This window comes from Phoca vitulina, unplaced genomic scaffold (genome assembly GCF_004348235.1).
Source record: "Phoca vitulina isolate PV1807 unplaced genomic scaffold, GSC_HSeal_1.0 scaffold21, whole genome shotgun sequence".
Lineage (NCBI taxonomy): Eukaryota > Metazoa > Chordata > Mammalia > Carnivora > Phocidae > Phoca > Phoca vitulina.
Window position 1 is genome coordinate 6,594,654 of NW_022589724.1, and position 19,232 is coordinate 6,613,885.

The 19,232-nt window shown below is 36.4% G+C and overlaps 2 protein-coding genes across 2 annotated transcripts; one reads left to right on the forward strand and one right to left on the reverse strand.

Annotated features, from left to right (window-relative positions):
- The first annotated feature begins 1,399 nt into the window (after nt 1-1,399).
- LOC116641307 (olfactory receptor 13C7-like) lies at nt 1,400-2,413 on the forward strand. Its single transcript, XM_032418977.1, has one exon. The coding sequence runs from the start codon at nt 1,400-1,402 to the stop codon at nt 2,411-2,413; it is 1,014 nt and encodes a 337-aa protein (XP_032274868.1).
- A 5,050-nt stretch (nt 2,414-7,463) lies between these two features.
- LOC116641309 (olfactory receptor 13F1-like) lies at nt 7,464-8,423 on the reverse strand. Its single transcript, XM_032418978.1, has one exon. The coding sequence runs from the start codon at nt 8,421-8,423 to the stop codon at nt 7,464-7,466; it is 960 nt and encodes a 319-aa protein (XP_032274869.1).
- Between the last annotated feature and the right edge of the window lie 10,809 nt (nt 8,424-19,232).

Genomic DNA, 19,232 nt, shown 5'->3' on the forward strand with positions numbered 1-19,232 from the left:
TTTTCAAAATTATGTTCTTTGATTTATTTACTATAAAAAAGAAGGTCATCTAGTAATATCTACTCCTTAAAATTTTCAAATTAAAGTTATTTGCTCCATGCTCTATGATGCACAACTCAGATGACTGAGCTGACCTCAAATTCCTTTTCTGGAACATATTGACCCTAATTGCAAATTTAACAAATGGAAGAGAAATGACTTTAATATGGACAGAAATAAAAAAGCAGGTTCTTTTGTATGCAAATTGGTTGCTTGTATATCTAAAATCTAAGAACACAAAACTGACTGCAAAACTGACTCACACAGATATCTCAACTCCAAATCCCAGAAAGTGTTCAGTTTTTCATTTTCTACTATTCAGTTAGTCCTATATACAATGGAAGCACTAGTGACACTCTGCAATAGTATTGGAGAGAGATGGTCTAAAAGGACTAGCTATTCGTGTGGGTTCTCTAGTCAGCAGCAGCAGCATCTGGGAACATGTTAATAAATTCAGATCTTAGAATCTGCTTCAGACCCACTGATTCAGAATCCTTTACAAAGATTCCCCACGCGATTCATCTATATACTAAAATTTAGAGGCACTCCACTGGATAGGTGGTTTACTTCCACATTGCACATTAGAATCATCTGGAGAACATTATTTTTTTTTTAAGATTTTATTTATTTACTTGAGAGAGAAAGCACGAGAGAGAGAGCACAAGCAGGGGGTGCGGCAGAGGGAGCCAGAGGGAGAAGCAGGCTCCCTGCTGAGCGGGGAGCCCGACGCGAGGCTTGATCCCAGGAGCCCGGGATCATGACCTGAGCTGAAGACAGACGCTTAACCAACCGAGCCACCCAGGCGCCCCTCTGGAGAACATTATTTGAAAAGATGTCTGATTCCCACTCCTTAGACAATTTACATAATTTAGAGAGGGCAATAGCCTGTTGTTTAAAAAGAGCAGGTGATGTAAAGTCAGAAAATGCAGATTTGAATAGTGGCTCACTCGTGTTTTTATATACATTTTACCTCTATGAATTTCACTTCCCTCAGATAATTATAGTGATGATAAAATGAGTAATATGTGTGAACATATTTATAAATTATAAAGCCTTAAACCAATGATATTGTTAATGATTGTCATGAAATAAAATCAAATACACAGATATTTTTTAACAGATTAGGCACAGCCTCTCCACAATAATGATATTCAAAGTGGGATCTGTGGGTCCAATGAATTGGAAATAACAGATGTTTGTTAAAAATGCAAATAGTTCTTCCCTGCCTCAGAACTGTGTATCACAATCTCAGGAAATGGAAAAGAAGAGAAATTCAAAAAGCTAAACTGACAGCTGCTACCAGCACTCCACTGGTGCTGACACGCTTGGCTGCCCCTCCTCCAATGATCCCTTACTGCATATGGGAATATGTACAGACTTGTTAAACTCACATGCACTTTTCTCTTCTGGATCACTCCAGGTACAAAACAGTAAAGTGGACAGGATGAATTGGACTGACATTGAGTTCGTTCTGCAGGGACTTTCTGAGTACCCAAGAGTGGAAAAACTCCTTTTTGTGATGTGCTTGATGATGTACCTGGTGATCCTGCTGGGAAACAGCACCTTGATCATCCTAACTCTTCTGGATTCCTGCCTCCATACGCCCATGTACTTCTTCCTTGGTAACCTTTCCTTCCTAGACATTTGGTACACATCCTCCTTTATCCCCTCAATGTTGATACACTTCCTATCACAGAAAAAAACCATCTCCTTCACTAGATGTGTTGTTCAGATGTCTGTCTCCTACACTATGGGGTCCACAGAGTGTGTGCTCCTAGCAGTGATGGCATATGACCGTTATGTGGCCATCTGTAACCCTCTGAGATACTCCATCATCATCAGCAAGGCACTTTGTATTCAGATGGCAGCTCTCTCCTGGGGACTGGGCTTTCTCAATTCACTGACAGAAACTATTCTTGCAATACGGTTGCCCTTCTGTGGAAAAAATGTCATTAATCACTTTGCTTGTGAAATACTGGCCTTTGTCAAGCTGGCTTGTACAGATATTTCCTTGAATGAGATTACTATAATGTTGGGCAATGTAATATTTTTGTTTTCTCCATTACTGTTAATTTGTATATCCTACATTTTCATCCTTTCTACTGTACTAAGAATCAATTCAGCAGAAGGAAGAAAAAAGGCCTTTTCTACCTGCTCAGCTCACTTAACAGTAGTGACCGTGTTTTATGGGACAATCCTCTTCATGTATATGAAGCCAAAGTCCAAAGACTCTGCTTTTAACAAATTGATTGCTCTGTTCTATGGAGTAGTCACTCCCATGCTCAATCCTATCATCTATAGCCTGAGAAATACAGAAGTGCATGGAGCTATGAGGAAATTGATGACTAGACAGTGGTTCTGGAGGAAAGGATGAGAAACTTACCTCTTTGAGTTCATGCACAAAATAAGCCCATAGATGTGAGACCTAGGTTTTTAATATAAACAGAACAAAAGAAATAAAGATCATATGTAGCATCACAGAATTTAGGAGTTGGAAATAAATTTCAAGATAATAATCTAACTTCACCTTTTTAAAAAATGACATAAAAATGTAGAGACAACTGGTATAAGAAGTGAGAGTAAACTTTAAGGAATAAGAAAAGAAATAAAATTAGGCTTTTCCAAAAAAATCCAGTACAGATCTTCTTCAACTGATGGGGTTACGTCCTGATAAACCCATTGGAAGTTGAAAATATCATAAGTAAAAAATGCATTTAATACGCCTAACCTACTGAACATCATAGCTTAGCCTAGCCTACCTTAAACGCATTCAGAACACTTACATTAGCCTACAGTTGTTCAAAATCATCTCGCACAAAGACTGTTTACAATAAAATACTGAATATTTCATACAATAATAAATTATGTGAGTACTATACTGAAATTGAAAACCAGAATGGTTGTATGGGTTCAGAATGGTTGTGAGTGTATCAGCTGTTTACCCTTCTGATCATGTGGCTCAGACTGGAAGCTGTGGCCACTGCCTAGCGTAACAAGAGAGTATCAAGAGCTACCATGTTGCTAGCCCAGGAAAAGATCAAAATTCAAATTTCAGAGTATGGTTTCTACTGAATGCATATCGCTTTCGCATCATCATAAAGTCGAAAAATCCTAAGTCAAACCATTTTAAGTCAAGGACCATCTGTACCTTTGTCTACTGAACAAGTAAAACACATATTTTTCAGCTCCCTTTTGAGAGAACTACTTGAGTTTTTCTGTTTGTCTGTTTAATACTGATGTTTGTTTTACCCAAGGACTTGATCTGGCCCCAACCTAATTTTTCAGGTACCTATTTCCCCTTCTTCTTTCCTTCCTCCTGTTTCTCCCACCCCCTTTGCACAATGCTATGCTCCATTCACTATTAGTTCTCCAATTATATCATGTTCTTTCCCTACCTAAAGACAATAGCATATGCCCACTTCTTCCCCATCATCACATTTCTCTTTCTATGGTAACAACCTAGCAAACTCATTAAAGAAAATTCAAGTGTTCGATCTTCTGCAAATCCTTCCAAAACTTAGTTAGTTATTCCCTCCTCTATGCTGCCTTGAACTTTACCTCTGCTATGGTAATTTTCCTTTTATACCAAATCATTTATTAGATTCTGAAATCTCCCCAATGGCAGAACTCACTGTTCTCTGTATGAAGTCTAATGTCAAATAAATTTAAAACAGTAGACAATAATTAATTACTGAATTAACATTTTTAAAGAATAGTAAAATATAGGGGCACCTGGGTGGCTCAGTCATTAAGTGTCTGCCTTCGGCTCAGGTCATGATCTGGGGGTCCTAGGGTCGAGCCCCACATCAGGCTCCCTGCTCAGCGGGAAGCCTGCTTCTCCCTCTCCCACTCCCCCTGCTTGTGTTCCCTCTCTCCCTGTGTCTCTCTCTGTCAAATAAATAAAATCTTTAAATAAAAAAAAAGAATAGTAAAATATAGTCCAAGTACTTGATATAATACAGTGAGATAAGAGAACTTGAATTTATGTATTATTTCACTGACTAAACAACAAATTCAAAAGTTTTTGATAAAGTATCAGCTAATTTTAAATGTATGGAAATATAAGAGCAGATAAAACATTTGGGCTGGGTAAGACAAAAATCGTATCAGTGTATAATTATTCTCTAATAAAAAATTGCTGAGAAAAAGATAATATCAATTGTATAAATCCTTCTTTTTTTTAAAGATTTTATTTATTTATTTGACAGAGCAAGAGAGCACAAGCAGGGGAACAGAAGAGGGAGAGGGAGAAGCAGGCTCCCCGCCGAGCAGGGAGCCCAATGTGGGCCTTGATCCCAGGGCCCTGGGATCATGACCTGAGCCGAAGGCAGACACTCAACCATCTGAGCCACCCAGGCGCCCCTGTATAAATCCTTCTTAAAGAATACTGACAATTTCACTTTTTCAGCAGCAATAGTTTCATTTTAAATATTTTCCTTTAAAAAAAATCCCTTTGAAATTGCTAGTGAATAATAGTATGCAGTTTTATTTTTTTATGTGATATCATATGTTTATATGATATATAGTTGAGCTGCCTGGTACACTGTCACAGTCTGAGCTGGATGAGGAGAATCTATGCTAAAGGGCCACTCAGCAAAGGTTTCAGCAACCAAACAGTGTTCAGGAGGGCATCTTTGCTTGTTCTGCCCAGCATGATGTTTTGGAGCCTGATGGAGTAAGTGAAATATCAACATGAAAGGGAGGCCCAATTCAGGTTGTCAGAACCCAAGTAGAATCAAGAGGACATCCACACAGGGAATGACTCAGCTCAGATTGTCAGAGAAAGACAGAGGGAGAAAGAGATAACTTGGGGTATTTTATGCTTATATCCCTAAGTACTACCAGAGCGATAGGCCTAGACTTACACTAACAAGATGTTGCTCAAGACATTTGAAATCACAGGTAAATTCAAACTAACTGAAGCTACAGTCTAGCCAGAAAAAGATCAAAAACTGACTGTATCAAAGTGATAAGCCTATCATCCTAGCTGACTGACAGGTGGTCTTTTGGAATTAGCAAATATGAACTTTTAAATAATTACTATAAATATATTAAATAAATCATTCCCATTTCATAGAAGAGGAAATTAGATTAAGATGTTTAATAAATTGCCTACGATCTCTAAGCTTGTATAGAAACCAAAAAAAAAAACAACAAAACTAATTCTTTACTTTAGATCTGAAGTGTATTATTCCTTCACCTTTATCACAGCTCTGCCCAGTCACAGGAAAACAAAGCCAACAATTTTATAGACAATTGTCCTAAATTTCTCCCTAGATGACATCATCTACAACTAGGGATCAATTTCCATCTCTGTGCAAAAGACTTCCCAACGTATGTATAGCTTTAGTTCTGATTTCTTGCCTGGACTTCACTAATCTGTCTTCTCCTGTAAGTCTGACCATCAACGCACAGCAAACCGGTCAACCAACTTACATCCCTATCTTCGTGAAGTCATCATCCTTAAGCTTCTCCTCTCATCCAATCAATGGCTGTATCTGAGATCTTTCACTTAGACCAATGGACCAATCATCTTCGATGACCACTTATTCATACCTGAGAAATCAAATCAGCCCTACAACCCTGTAATTCCCATATTCATCCTATTTTCTTCATCCCATTGCTTTCTGGATCCAAGCCATCTCAACAATTTTATTGACTCTGGCGACAACTTCATGATGAGCAAATAAGTTATGCACACTGAACTCACATTTAGTCATCTGGTCCAGAAAGTATATACAAATGCTACAAATGCTGCGGAGTGTACAGTTTTTAATTCCTTGTATATTGTGGTTTATATATTAGATATATTCATGTATTTCAATAATTCACACCATTTTAGTGGGTTTGGGGTATTGTATATCTTATAATATACATATCATGTATTTTCTTTCTAAGAGCTGATAGGTTCATTTATACCCTTGGATTTAAGAAACTAGGTGTCAGGGGAAAGAACAATAAAAAAGGGAAGGGTACTAGTAGTTTCAATGAAACATCCTGTAGCTTATTTAAATTTACAAAATAATGTCAGCATTCTTTTTTTTTAAAGATTTTATTTATTTATTTGACAGAGAGAAACACAGCGAGAGAGGGAACACAAGCAGGGGGAGTGGGAGAGGGAGAAGCAGGCCTCCCGCGGAGCAGGGTGCCCGATGCGGGGCTCCATCCCCGGACCCCCGAATCATGACCTGAGCCGAAGATAGACGCTTAACAACTGAGCCACCCAGGTGCTCCAATAGTGTCAGCATTCTAAGACCAACAACAAACTACTAAACTCTCTGATTTTTTTTTCCAGACTGGCACTCCTACCCATTTCTATTCAGGATACATTTGTACAGACCTTTTCCATGTGTACATAGACATTCACATCACACACATCTATCTGCATGCACAAATATATCCACACATGTAAAACATAGTTACACTTTGTGGAATATGCAATTACTTCCATTAAATTTAGCTATGCTGAAAAAGAGGTTGTACTAGTTTTCTAAAGCTGCCATAACAAAATACCACAGATTGAGTTGCTTAAACAACAGAACTTTACTTGCTCAGACTTCTGGAGGCTAGAAGTCCAAGATTAAAGTGTTGGCAGATTTGATTCCTTCTGAAGCCTCTCCTTGGCTTGCAGATAGTCACCTTCTTGCTATGTCCTTTCCTCTGTATGTGAGCATCCCTGGTGAATCCATGTGTGTCTAAATTTCTTCTTATAATGACACAACTCAGATTGTATGAGGGTCCACAATGACAGCCTCATTTTAACTTAATCACCTTTTTAAAAGGCCTTATCTCCAAATATAAATACATTCTGAGGTACTGGGGGGTTAGAGCTTCAACATGAGTTTTGGAGGGACACAATTCAGACTAAAACAGAGGTTAATCATAAATTAGCTAAAAAGTCTACTATAGGCATTACATTTGTATATTACATGTACAAAATTTTGAATACTAACAATATACTAACTTAATGTTTAAAATTATACTTACACTCTATAACCCAAAATAAAAATTGAAATTTGTCATCACGAGAGCTATTTGCATAAGATTTCAGATATGCTTATGTAAAAGGTATCTATATTATTTTAGTTTCAGTAGTCAAAGAGGAAACTTAGGAAATCATACATCTCATTTAAAATAAGTGTGTTCCTGGGGCACCTGGGTGGTACAGTCAGTTGAGCATCTGACCCTTGGTTTCAGCTCAGGTCATGATCTCAGGGTCATGAGATTGAGCCCCATGTTGGGCTCTGTACTCAGTGTGGACTCTGCTTAAGATTCTCTCTCCCTTGCCCTCTGTCCTCCCACTATGCTCTCTCTCTCTCTAAAATAAATAAATCTTTTTAAAAAATGAGTGTCTTCCCCCATTATCCCAATGTTCTGTTGTGTATTGACCACTAAAACATCCCTCAGGTTAATGTTTATTGATATTATTTGCTACTGGGGATTAAAAAAGCACAAAGAGCGTTCCTAATCAGCAATTTTTTCACAGCTGTTTTTACGTCCTTGTTCCGTAGACTATAGATGATAGGATTCAACATGGGGGTTAATCCAGCATATACCAAAGCTATAAATTTATCTATTTCCTGTGAATCTATGGCCGAGGTCTTCAGGTACATGGAGAGAGCTGTCCCATAGAACAAAACCACCACAGTCAGGTGGGCTGCACATGTTGAAAAGGCTTTGCTTTGACCACCCACTGAGTTGATTCTCAGAATGTTGGAGAGAATGAATGCATAAGATATACAAATGAGGAGCATCGGCACAGGAAGAAGAAGTACACTGATCACCAGCATGATTAACTGTACCCTGGAAGTATCTACACAAACCAGTTTCAACACAGCCAGAATTTCACAAGTGAAATGATTGATGATGCTATTTCCAGAGAGAGACTGATGCAGCACAGACATTGTTTCCACCAGGGCAGTGAGGCAGCCTGTCACCCAGGAGCCAGCCACAATCTGCACACAAACACTCTTGTTCATGATGATGGGGTACCTCAGGGGGTTGCAGATGGCTACATACCGGTCATATGCCATCATGGACAGGAGCACACACTCAGTGGACCCCATGGCAAGAGAAAGGTACATCTGAACAGCACATCCTGAGAATGAGATGGTGTTTTTTCCTGAAACAAAGTTTGCCAGCATTGGAGTGAGAGCAGAGGAGGTGTACCAGATGTCTAAAAAGGAGAGGTTGCTGAGGAAGAAGTACATGGGTTTGTGTAGGTGGGAATCCAGGACGGTGATGGAGATCAGAATTATATTACCCAGCAGGGTAATCAGGTACATCAGCAAGCACAACACAAATATGATGACCTTAACTTTGGGGTAGTGAGTAAATCCCAGAAAAATAAAATTTGAAATGACTGTCAAGTTTGCCTTGACCATTTTATTCCTTTTTGTTTATCTGCAATAGTGAATAAAAATATACATTATATATATTATAAAAATTAAATTCTACCAACTTTCCAGGGGTGTTTGGTAGGGGTACTTTAAAAGGATCGTTATTCTGGCAATCCCATATTAATTATTTATGCATTCATTCAACATTTATTGAATATACTACAAGTCACTGAAGATCTAGAGTTGAATTACATAAAAAGCTGCTCTTGGGCAACTCACAATAGAATATCACATAGTTAAGTAAATAAATAATTACAAGAACATGATATAAGCATGCCCGAGGGTACTAGAGAACACAGAGGGTAAGAATCCTAACTCTATGTTGGGGATGATGCTCAGTGAGACAGTTTGAGACTTAGTTTAATCAAAAAATGCGTTAGATTTAATCGAGGTAAGGACCACAGGAGATCTGCTGGGGAAAGAAAAAATTTTTGTAAAAGTTACATTGATGAAGGATTTAATTGCATTTCATAAACCTGCTAATTATGTAATACAACAGATGAATATGCTGTACATTAAGGAATATAAACAGAAGAAAAACATGCATCCAATCACTATAGTACCACCTAATTTCTCTCTTCAGGAAGGCATTTTTGAATATGGAATATCCTGAACCCACACTTAGAAACAAAATAATTTTCAAAGTTGAGTATTTTATATTGCAATTCAGATTACTTGTGCTGTCTCACAACTGGTCACGTATGGAGACCTGTTTAAAAACCACTGTCCTACAAGTGGAGTTCAAATGAAATCAGTCATAAGTACTCAAGCCTCACATCCTCATCATTGCCTACTTCTCCCTACTTCTCATATCCCAACACTCCACTTTCACACTCTGGTCTGAAACAACAACCAGCGTGTAGTTTCTCATACTTACCATGCCATTTTATATTTTTATGTCTTTAATCAACAGTTTATCTCCATGGAGTAGCCTTTCCCCCCAGCTCCAATCTGGTCTTTCATGAATATTTATCCAGTCATCAAAACTGTATGCCACTGTCTCAAGTACAACTTCATTCTTTGTACATACTTATGTTACTCAAGTATATTACACCAAACTATAGCCATATATGCACATCCCAATTGCTCCCACCCCTGGTAGAAGTGAGCTTCTCAAGAGCTTGCTCCCCATAATACTAGCAAAGTAATAACTCACATTTAAGATTTTTAATAACACACCACTGCCTTGAACATGGAAAGCTTTTGATACATATTCAAATAAGTACATTTTCAGTACAGCTCTCCATGTCAACATAAAAGCCTGAAGATTTCTCAACTTGTCATTTACATCTGCACTCTTATCTTTAACATTAGAGAAACTAGTTCATTTAAGAAACAAAGATGATGAGCTCTTAGCTTTAAATATCTGATGTAGACTGATGGAGGTGGGGAAGGCAATGACCACTTGTACTCTTAGAAGAACTTGTAGTGCTTCCCAATTACCTTCTGTAGGGTTTTAGAGCACTGTCCTCTGAGTATGAGACTTGGACTCTAAATCCAACCATGCTACTTACCAATACATACAATTAGACCAACCGCTTGGCTTCTTTGAAACTCAGTTTTCTAATCTATACCAGGAGGATGATAATTCCTAAATTAACTTGTTTTAAATTCTCCCTCCACCACCCCAATTTCATGAACTATCTAATATTTCAGAGAATCACAAAGAGTTTATGATTTCATGGTCTCCCTGCTTTCTAGAACCACAGTCACAGACTCAGATAAAAAAACTTAGCATCTTCTTTATAATCTATTGAAATTTCAACCCCCAACCATGGATGAATATGAAACATTTTACTGATTATTTCCAGAAAGGTTAATGTTAGAAATTTCTGCTCTTTTGTCCACTTCGGGCAGCACACACCACCACTTCCACTGAGGCTTTCTCTATTGTCTTTCCCCACCCAGCACCCAATTTTCTTGCTCTAGCTCTGGATCCTCTTGCCTTCCCCATTCCCTTCTTTCTTCACCACTCTCTTGTCCTCTCTCTCATAAACAAAACAATGAGGTCTCTTTTTCTCATGCAGATTGAGTCCCCACTCATTCCCTTACCCTTATCTCATATCCTTTTAAGAGTCTCACCTATCCTAAATCATTTTATTGAGATACTTTCTTTAAAATGACTTCCGATTCCAGTGCTAAAATAAATGTTTTCTAACAAACTCCCCTCTTTCTTCCTCAATGTCAGAGCCAGAACAGACTCAGAGTTCTAATCCAACCCTCTTATTTTAAAGTTGATGGACGCTTGAAGGCATTTAATGACTTATCTGAGGTAAATGAGAAAATCAAAAGCATAAAGCCAAAAGTCCTATCCCATATTCAGGACTCATTTCAACTCAGTATTTTTTCTACCAACTAGTATTTCTTTTTAAAGTAAATATCTCTACTCTGGTTTCCTGGCCTAGCGGAGACCCATTAATAAGCTTTATAAATCTGAGGGTACAGAAAGAAATGGATAATGTCTACTTTCATATACCTTCGCACATGTAATAAGCATCTTCATTTTTGATTAATGTATGCTTCAATATTTAAAGTTGATCTACAGCATGGTCTTTCTTGTGAATCTTGTGCAGTTCTCAAAAAAGTAAAAGAATCTGATTTTTGTAATTAGGACAATATTCCATGATAACTATATTACAGTGAGTTGTGCAGAGGTATTTTTACTCAGAAGATTGCAATGAAAAAGGAAATGGATGTTCTTGGTTTGCAAAAAATCAACCCAAATCTTGCCTGATTCACAAGTTCTCAAAATACAGAGCTTTTGTTAATTAAAAATATGAAAATAATTTCTTAAGAAAAATAACGACATAAAGATTTGTTTTGCCAAAATCACCACCCTATATGATCTGCTCCCCAAAACTTACAAAGGGTTATCCCTGGATCTAAGACTACTAAAGCTTCTGTTGCTATTAGGGACCTTCCAACTCCCTTAACAATTTAGCATTGTGCTTCTGAAACATAAAGAAGTTAAGAAACTTTCTAGTTCTCCAGGGTATGACTCTCCAAGTTCCATTAACTAATTGGGAACCAAAAAAAATAGATAAAAAAATTTTAAATTATTTCAAGTTATTTGGGTTAAGCAGCATTTGTGCAAGCAGAATTGGAGGAGACTATTTGCCTATTCCATGCCTTCTGCAGATAGCCCTTGAATTACACACAGCAAACATTGCAAATAAGAACTATAGAAATGTCTGCGTGTATGGCCTCAGCTTGTAAAGTGACCGCTCCAAATATTTCAGTTATCTGAGAAATAGAATATAAAACATCCTTACTGAGCTTTTAAATGGCCACAAAGAGAGAGCACTGATCAGTCAAATAATTTATTACTATCAAATGCCCTTGAGTAATATATAGTAATCTTTGAAGGAATAGTGCATTGGAATGAGTACTAGACTTAAAGAGTTGTGGATTAAACCTTAGTTCAACTATTGATTAGTTAAGTAATCTTAGACAATTGTGGTATATTAATTGCATTAATGACCCCAATTCTTCACAATGATTTTGGCCCTACACATGTGACTTGATTCGATCATGGAGCATTAGCAAATATAATGCAAGCAGACACTTGTAAAGCACTTGCACAATTAGGTTAGTCCTCTCTTTTCCATCTCTGCTACTATCATGAAAATACATCCAAGTTAGCCAACTGGAGGATAAAATGCACATTAAGCAGAACTGAGTTGCTTCACTTGCCAATAGCCAATGTTGTGAGCCAGCAATCACTCAATCTCCAACAAATGAGTCCAAAAACAATCAATAAGCCAACTCATAGCTGATTTGAGATATAAAGATAATCTAGTTGAGACCACCTGGCTCCAGGCATCTCACAGACTTTAATAAATGCTTACTTTGGTATGCCACTGAGATTTTATGACTGTTAATTATGTTGTATCACTGTAGCAATGTAAGACTGATGGAGCAATAAATGGTGTCATTCCCTATCCAACACTGACTCACCTGGTCTTTATCCTTCTTAAAAGAATCATAATTTTATTCATTTGTCTATCCCATTTTTATCCATAGGAAAATATCCTGATAAGCCCAAGCCTCCTACTTTACTTTCTAGAAGCTTTACATTTTTACCTTTCATACTGAGATATGAAATCCATCTAGAATTAATCTTTGTGTATGGTATGAGGCAAGGGCAAGATTTATTTTTTATTATGTGCACACTATTTGACTCAACATGATTTTATTGAAGAGCTCCCTGTCCCATTGCACTGCAGTGTCACTTTGACATAAACTAATTGACCATATATGTTTGGATCTGTTTGAGTCTCTTGTTTTGTTCCATTAGTCTATTTTTCTTATCCTTGCACCAATACTGCATTGTCTTATTAGATATAGCTCTATAATAAGTCTTGATTTTGGCCCTCTAAATGATTTCTTCTTTATGGATGGATTGTCTGGTGTTGGCATAATATATTTTAGCATCTGCTTTGCAATTTTCACAATATACCTGCTGGAGTTTTGATTGGGATTACCTTGAACCTACATTTCAATTTAGAGAGAATTGACATTTTTATACTATTGCATCTTCTAATCCATTAATTTAGGTCTTTTTAAATTTCTCTCAATAATATTGTATTGATTCTTCTTGTATAAATGTCTTACACATACTATATTAGATTTATTCATATATTTTTATATTTTTGATGCTATTATAAATTGTGCTTTAAACTCTTTTTTCTACTTTCTTGTTATTGGTATGTAATGATTTTTCTATGCTAAATTTATATTTAGCAATATTGGTAAATTCACTTTTTTATAATAACTTCTTAAATATTTAATGAAGTATAGTTGACAATAAATTATTAATTCCAATAGTATGTAGGCCATTTGAGTATTCTATATACATATAGCGTGATTCATAAATAATGATAGATTTGTTTTAATTATTTATATCATGTATCATTACTTTTAGTACTGATTATGAATTCTGGTACTATTACAATGTGACATTCAGGAGCTGAGAAAAATTGGGCAAAATGAGAGAATTTTATTTGAAAAAAGTATTGGTACCTGAAAATGGCTATTTAAAACTATGTTTTGATTACTTAAAAATTAAGATTCTTCCTGTAACACAGATTACAGAAGACATAAAATATTTCTAGTTCTAAGATACTGTAGCAAATATAAAGTCCATTTTCTTAGTACTGGGTATAAATGAGCTCCCAGGAATCCTATAAAAAGTATTTCTAATGATTTTAGTGAGACAGAACAAAAGAGAATAAAAATAAATAAAAAATATCTGTCACTCTCTGATGTCTAATAAATGTAAAGCAAATTAACAAATTTCAAAGTAAATTGTGGAAAATATCATTTTAATAGAGTATCTGGGTAGATCTTATCTAGCCAATAGATCTGCAATATGAGCAGATTCTGAGACAGAATTACTTGTGTCCAGGTGATGGAGATGCAGGACCTCAGTAGAAAGCTTCACATGTTTTAGCTCAGACCAAGGTCAATTGTCCTGATGATTTTATATCCCAAGATACTTTCTGCCTGGGGTCCAGTTAAGGGGCCTTCACATATCATAGTGCTTATTCAAAAACTTAAGGTGAAAAAAATATACCTGAGGATAAAGCTATTTCCAGAAAAGATGAGAAACTGCTCTGATCTGCACTAGTTGAGACAGTGTTGTTAATGATAGGCTGGCATGCCTTCTAACAGAACCCAAACATCTAAAAACGAACACACCTATACTCCTCAATAAGTATGGATATTAATTTATTAAACATTCTACCAAAATTGCAATGGCAATTTGCAATGGCAATTTGCCATTGCAATTCGCAATTGCAAAGCAACTAAATGCTTGACATATTTATGTTTCAGACCAATATTTTTTATGAGTATCAAGCAAGCTATAGACACAAATCTACATCTGTCCAGAGTAATCCTCTTTTTTGACACATGCAGAAATTTGGCTAGAAAAAAAAATTTGTTTACTTGTAGCTTTAGTTGATCTTCCCTCAGCATTCATTTCATGTGCAGGACATGGTTTCCCCGAGTCTCGAGGTAACCTAAAAAAGACATTTAATAGCCCATTCATAGAAACTTGAGAAACTTCTTACCCTTCTGAAGTCAAGATATTTCATGGATGTGATAACTCAAGATTATATTAAATAAGTACATTTTCCCTGGCTTATAAAAATCCCAGAAATTCATTTTCCCCAATCTAGTGGAGAGTAGAAAGTATGGCTTTTAATGTCAGTCTTTTCAGGGTCATGGCAAACATACCTTGACATTTTCAAGCTACCTCAGAATTTATGGAATCACAAATGACATCTCATTTTTGGAGATTCCAAATTATTTATCCTTTAAAATAATAGGAAAACCTCTAATGGACTTAAAGGCCATCAGCAAGAAGAATATCAAGGATGTCTTATTTAAAAATGTCTGTAGGGGTTCCCGGGTGGCTCAGTAGGTTAAGCATCTGCCTTTGGCTTGGGTCATGATCTGGGAACCTGGGGTTGAGCAGGGCTCCTCGCTCGGCAGGGAGACTGCTTCTTCCTCTCCCTCTCCCTCGACTGCCACTCCCCCTGTTTGTGCTCTTTCTCTCTCTCTGTCAAATAAATAAATAAAGTCTTAAAAAAGAAATGTCTCTAAGTAATGAGAGGTACAAATAGACATAACAAATGAATATCCACGTGTAAATGTATGACCATCAGGCAACTTTATCTTAAGAGAACTGTTGAATCTTTAGCAATGTGGTGAATAGGGAAGTATTTGAAATTTTTCCTATTTTCCTGTAGGTATTACTCCATTATATATATTTTTTTAATTTTTATTTATTTTTTGACAGAGAGCAAGACAGCAAGAGAGGGAACACAAGCGGGGGAGTGGAAGAGGGAGAAGCAGGCTTCCTGCGGAGCAGGGAGCCCGATGTGGGGCTCGATCCCAGGACCCTGGGATCATGACCTGAGCCGAAGGCAGACGCTTAACGACTGAGCCACCCAGGTGCCCCACTCCATTATATTTTAATATTTAATGATGAGTAACAGGCCAAAGTTTACAAGGTTTAGATTTCCCACACATTCCTCACCTCATAAGAGGCAAAGCCAGTAAGAGTGATCTTCTGATGAAAAAGCTAACGTTCCAGTGGGAAAACAGAGTTGCTTTGTTTTGGACCCTCATTCTTTTGTTATAAAATGATCACATATCATCTTAGATGAATTAGTTGCCAGTCCCTCCATAATAAAATGAAAAGGAAAAACATTTTTTATAAACACACAATACAGTTTTATTATCCTAACAAGGAGCTACCAGAAATAACAATCTTTCTAGTGAATTATTATCTGAAAGGAAGTCCACAGATCCAAATAAAGTTATTATTATGGGTGGATATTAAGCAATTTTTCAGTGACAACTGAAATCTAATGGAGTATCTCCAAATTTGATGAAAGAACCGCCCGTTTAATTTGAAGAGTCCTTGGGAGTATCTCCCATGTCCTCATATGTGTTCACTCTGTCTACCTCAGGACACAGCCATTACAATGTTATGATCTGCTATTCCTATCACTTCCCTGGAATCTGATGCTCCTGCTGCTTCTAATAGGCCCACTTTTAGGGTGTTCATATATTAGGTCATCCAAGCTAGGCCTTTTGACAATGAAAGGAGAACTATTACTAATTATACAAGGGAAACTGGTGTTAACTAGACTAGTTCTGAGCAAATAGAGATACCTGGTCATCATTCCAAGATTGGTTCTGTTAGGGCCATCATGTTACAAAGACACAAGATGTTTCACAAAAAAAAAAGGGGGGGGAGCATTATGCTCTGTTTGTGCCCTGGCTGACAGCAACTACTTAAGTTTTGGTCCAAATTTAATGTCTTTCAATGCCCAGACCTAAATTCATGGAGTCAGGCTGCAGAAACAATCTCTGGCCAGATATCATGCTTCTCTGGGACTCAGAGTGATGATAAATTTAAGATATAATTCTAATCTGAGACACAGTGAACCCTATTAATATAACAGGAGACTAGGGACTAAGGAAGGAGTTGGATGATAGGAATCTTTATGAAAGCTCATGGTGGAGATTAGGAACAGTGAGATCTGAAGTCTAATTAAGGTTTTTCTTTCTTCCTTTTCTACATTGTCATTCCCTTATATCTTCCTCAAACTTTCAGTTAGTAAATAGAAGCCCAGAACTAGCTACAGTTCAGGGAATGAAGGGAATGTATATCCATGTGTGGGATAAAACATACTGGACCAAGAACTGCATCAACATTGATGACAGCAAAGAATAGGCTGAAATAACTGGCCCTGAAGCCAAAATAGTGGTGTGGAACAAGAGATCAGCCACAACCAGTAGTCTCTCAAAACTCTCATTCAGTCACCTTTCAGCTATTCTATCTCCCTCTGAATGGCACATTATTCTCTCCTAAGAAAGTCAACTAAAGTTCAAAAATTGCTAGTCTCTCTTTTCCCTAAATATTTTTCAAAGAAGAGCCAATCTGCAATATGGTGGTTCCACTTTCTGGGCAGCTACAGAATGACCAGCTCTAAATCCAACAATCCAACCATGAATCAGTGAAACAACTCTGACCCCATTTTTAAAAATCTCTTATCCCATTTTTTAAAGTCTTATTTGGATAAACTGGGTTCTAGCCAGCTTCTCATTGACCATCATGATGAAAGAAAGTAATGCAAAGGAGTGACACAAAAAGTAATATATATGACCTTTCTGGAAAGAAATTCCAAAGAACTCCACCTTGGGAATAAATATATTTGAAGTGTATCAGGCTGTGAACCTGTTATATAAAACCTCTACTGTGGTTTGTCAATCAAATCTTTCATGACCTCCTCGGGAATGCTGACAGCTTCTGGTTTGAGACAAATGTTGTTGGCTCTATGTACTGGAGAAATTGAAAACATTTTATCCCCCATATAGTTTCAAGAAGTACACCATTCCAAGAAGTCACTTAAGTCTTAGGTCTTTTTGTTATTTTTAGTTAGTCAGATATAGGGTGTAGGAAGGATCTAGAACTTGTGGTTCTCTCAAATATCCTGGGAAATATTCTCAGAAAATAATTAGGAAGAGAACTAAAAGATTCAAGGAGAGGGACGCCTGGGTGGCTCAGTTGGTTAAGCGTCTGCCTTCGGCTCAGGTTGTGATCCCAGGGTCCTGGGATTGAGTCCTACATCAGGCTCCTTGCTCAGTGGGGAACCTGCTTTTCCCTCTGCCTGCTGTTCCCCCTGCTTGTGCTCTCTGTCTCTGTCTCTTTCTTTCTGACAAATAAATTAATAAAATCTTAAAAAAAAAAAAAAGATTCAAGGAGACAGAGATAGAAGTAGCGTGACAATGAAATAAAGGAGTCATTTCTCTTTCATTGTTGCCTCTTTCCGAACTATAGGGGGAAAATAAATCTCTACCTTATAATTAAAAGTAAACACAAAATTTTAAAAAATTTAAAGGATAGAATAGAAAACCAAGAATATTTTAAATAAAATTTTTAAATAAAAATTAATTAAATAATGTGGGGTTTTAACCAGCATTTAAAAACTAAAGCAATTAAACAAATGAATAAAACCAAGTAACTTAAAACCTTAAAGTGTTCTGAAACTGTAAAAGAAACATAAGCTAAATTACTTAAATTTTTAAATAAAAAAATTCTGAGGATAATACAATAGCAGGAAAGAAAAAAAAAGATGTAATACCCAACATTAAAATCTAACATGAATATTTAAAGTGTGCAATTCAAATCAGGAAAAAACAAAATGATAAAAAGTAAATATTTTTTAAAGCTGAAGGTTACCATAACAGAATAAAGAAATATAAATCCCAGATAAAAATCAAACATAAAAACCATCTAAAGGTAGACCCACCATTCCCTAATAACAGAATTCCTTTTGGATCAGCAACATACTTCATGGTTAGAGAGCCAATGGGACAAAGGAAAAGATATAGCTCTACTTTAATCCATGGATAGTTCACTCAGAAGTTATTTGCCTTTTTTTTTTTTTTTTTTTTTTTTTGCTTTTAATTTTCAAATGGCTTTAAAAATCAGGTATTAGGTTCCAAGTCCAAAGCAGTTAGATTCCCATGTGTCAGAAGATCTTTGGGAAAAAAAGCTGTCAAAGTAGATATGTTGAAAGTAATAAAGAATAATAATTTAATGCCTCATAGGTGGAGGTGAACAAAAAGTTCTAAAAAAATAATACTATTCTAGAACCAAAAAGTTTAATATTATACAGCTACATAGACAGAGGAGAATCAGCATTACATATTTGAATAGACCCCAAGTAAATCAGACTCTTCTAGTAATTACAGTACTGTAAATTCATAATTTTAACTGAGTTTTAAAAATCTGAAACCAGTTTTCATTTTGCCTTATAAAGTATGAAATTGGTTTTGGAAATAATCTTATAAAAAAAAACATGTTATATGCAAACAATGAATCATGGAACACTACATCAAAAACTAATGATGTAATGTATGGTGATTAACATAACACAATAAAAAAAAACAACAACAAAAACACATTTTAAAGGTTTTAATACAAGCGTTAACTTTTTCCTGTCTGGAAATCTCTCTCATTATTATACAACCCCTCTACTTGCCCTCACAATCAAGCTCTTCAACAACAAGAACAAGAACAAACTACAATCATTGACTCCTAAAACATACACATTTATTTACTTATTTTCATTATGACTGCACCAAAAAAATTTTAGAGCTTGAGAGCTTTGAGAGATGAATTTGACACAGTAGCAAGAACCTATTTGGCTCTTTGGTTTCTCTAATTGATTTCCACATTGTGATTATAAAAATTACCTGTCCCTTTCCCAT

Excerpts from the sequence above, each read along its gene's own strand:
- LOC116641309 (XM_032418978.1), bottom strand. The coding sequence starts at position 8,423 with ATGGTCAAGGCAAACTTGACAGTCATTTCAAATTTTATTTTTCTGGGA.
- LOC116641307 (XM_032418977.1), top strand. The coding sequence starts at position 1,400 with ATGGGAATATGTACAGACTTGTTAAACTCACATGCACTTTTCTCTTCT.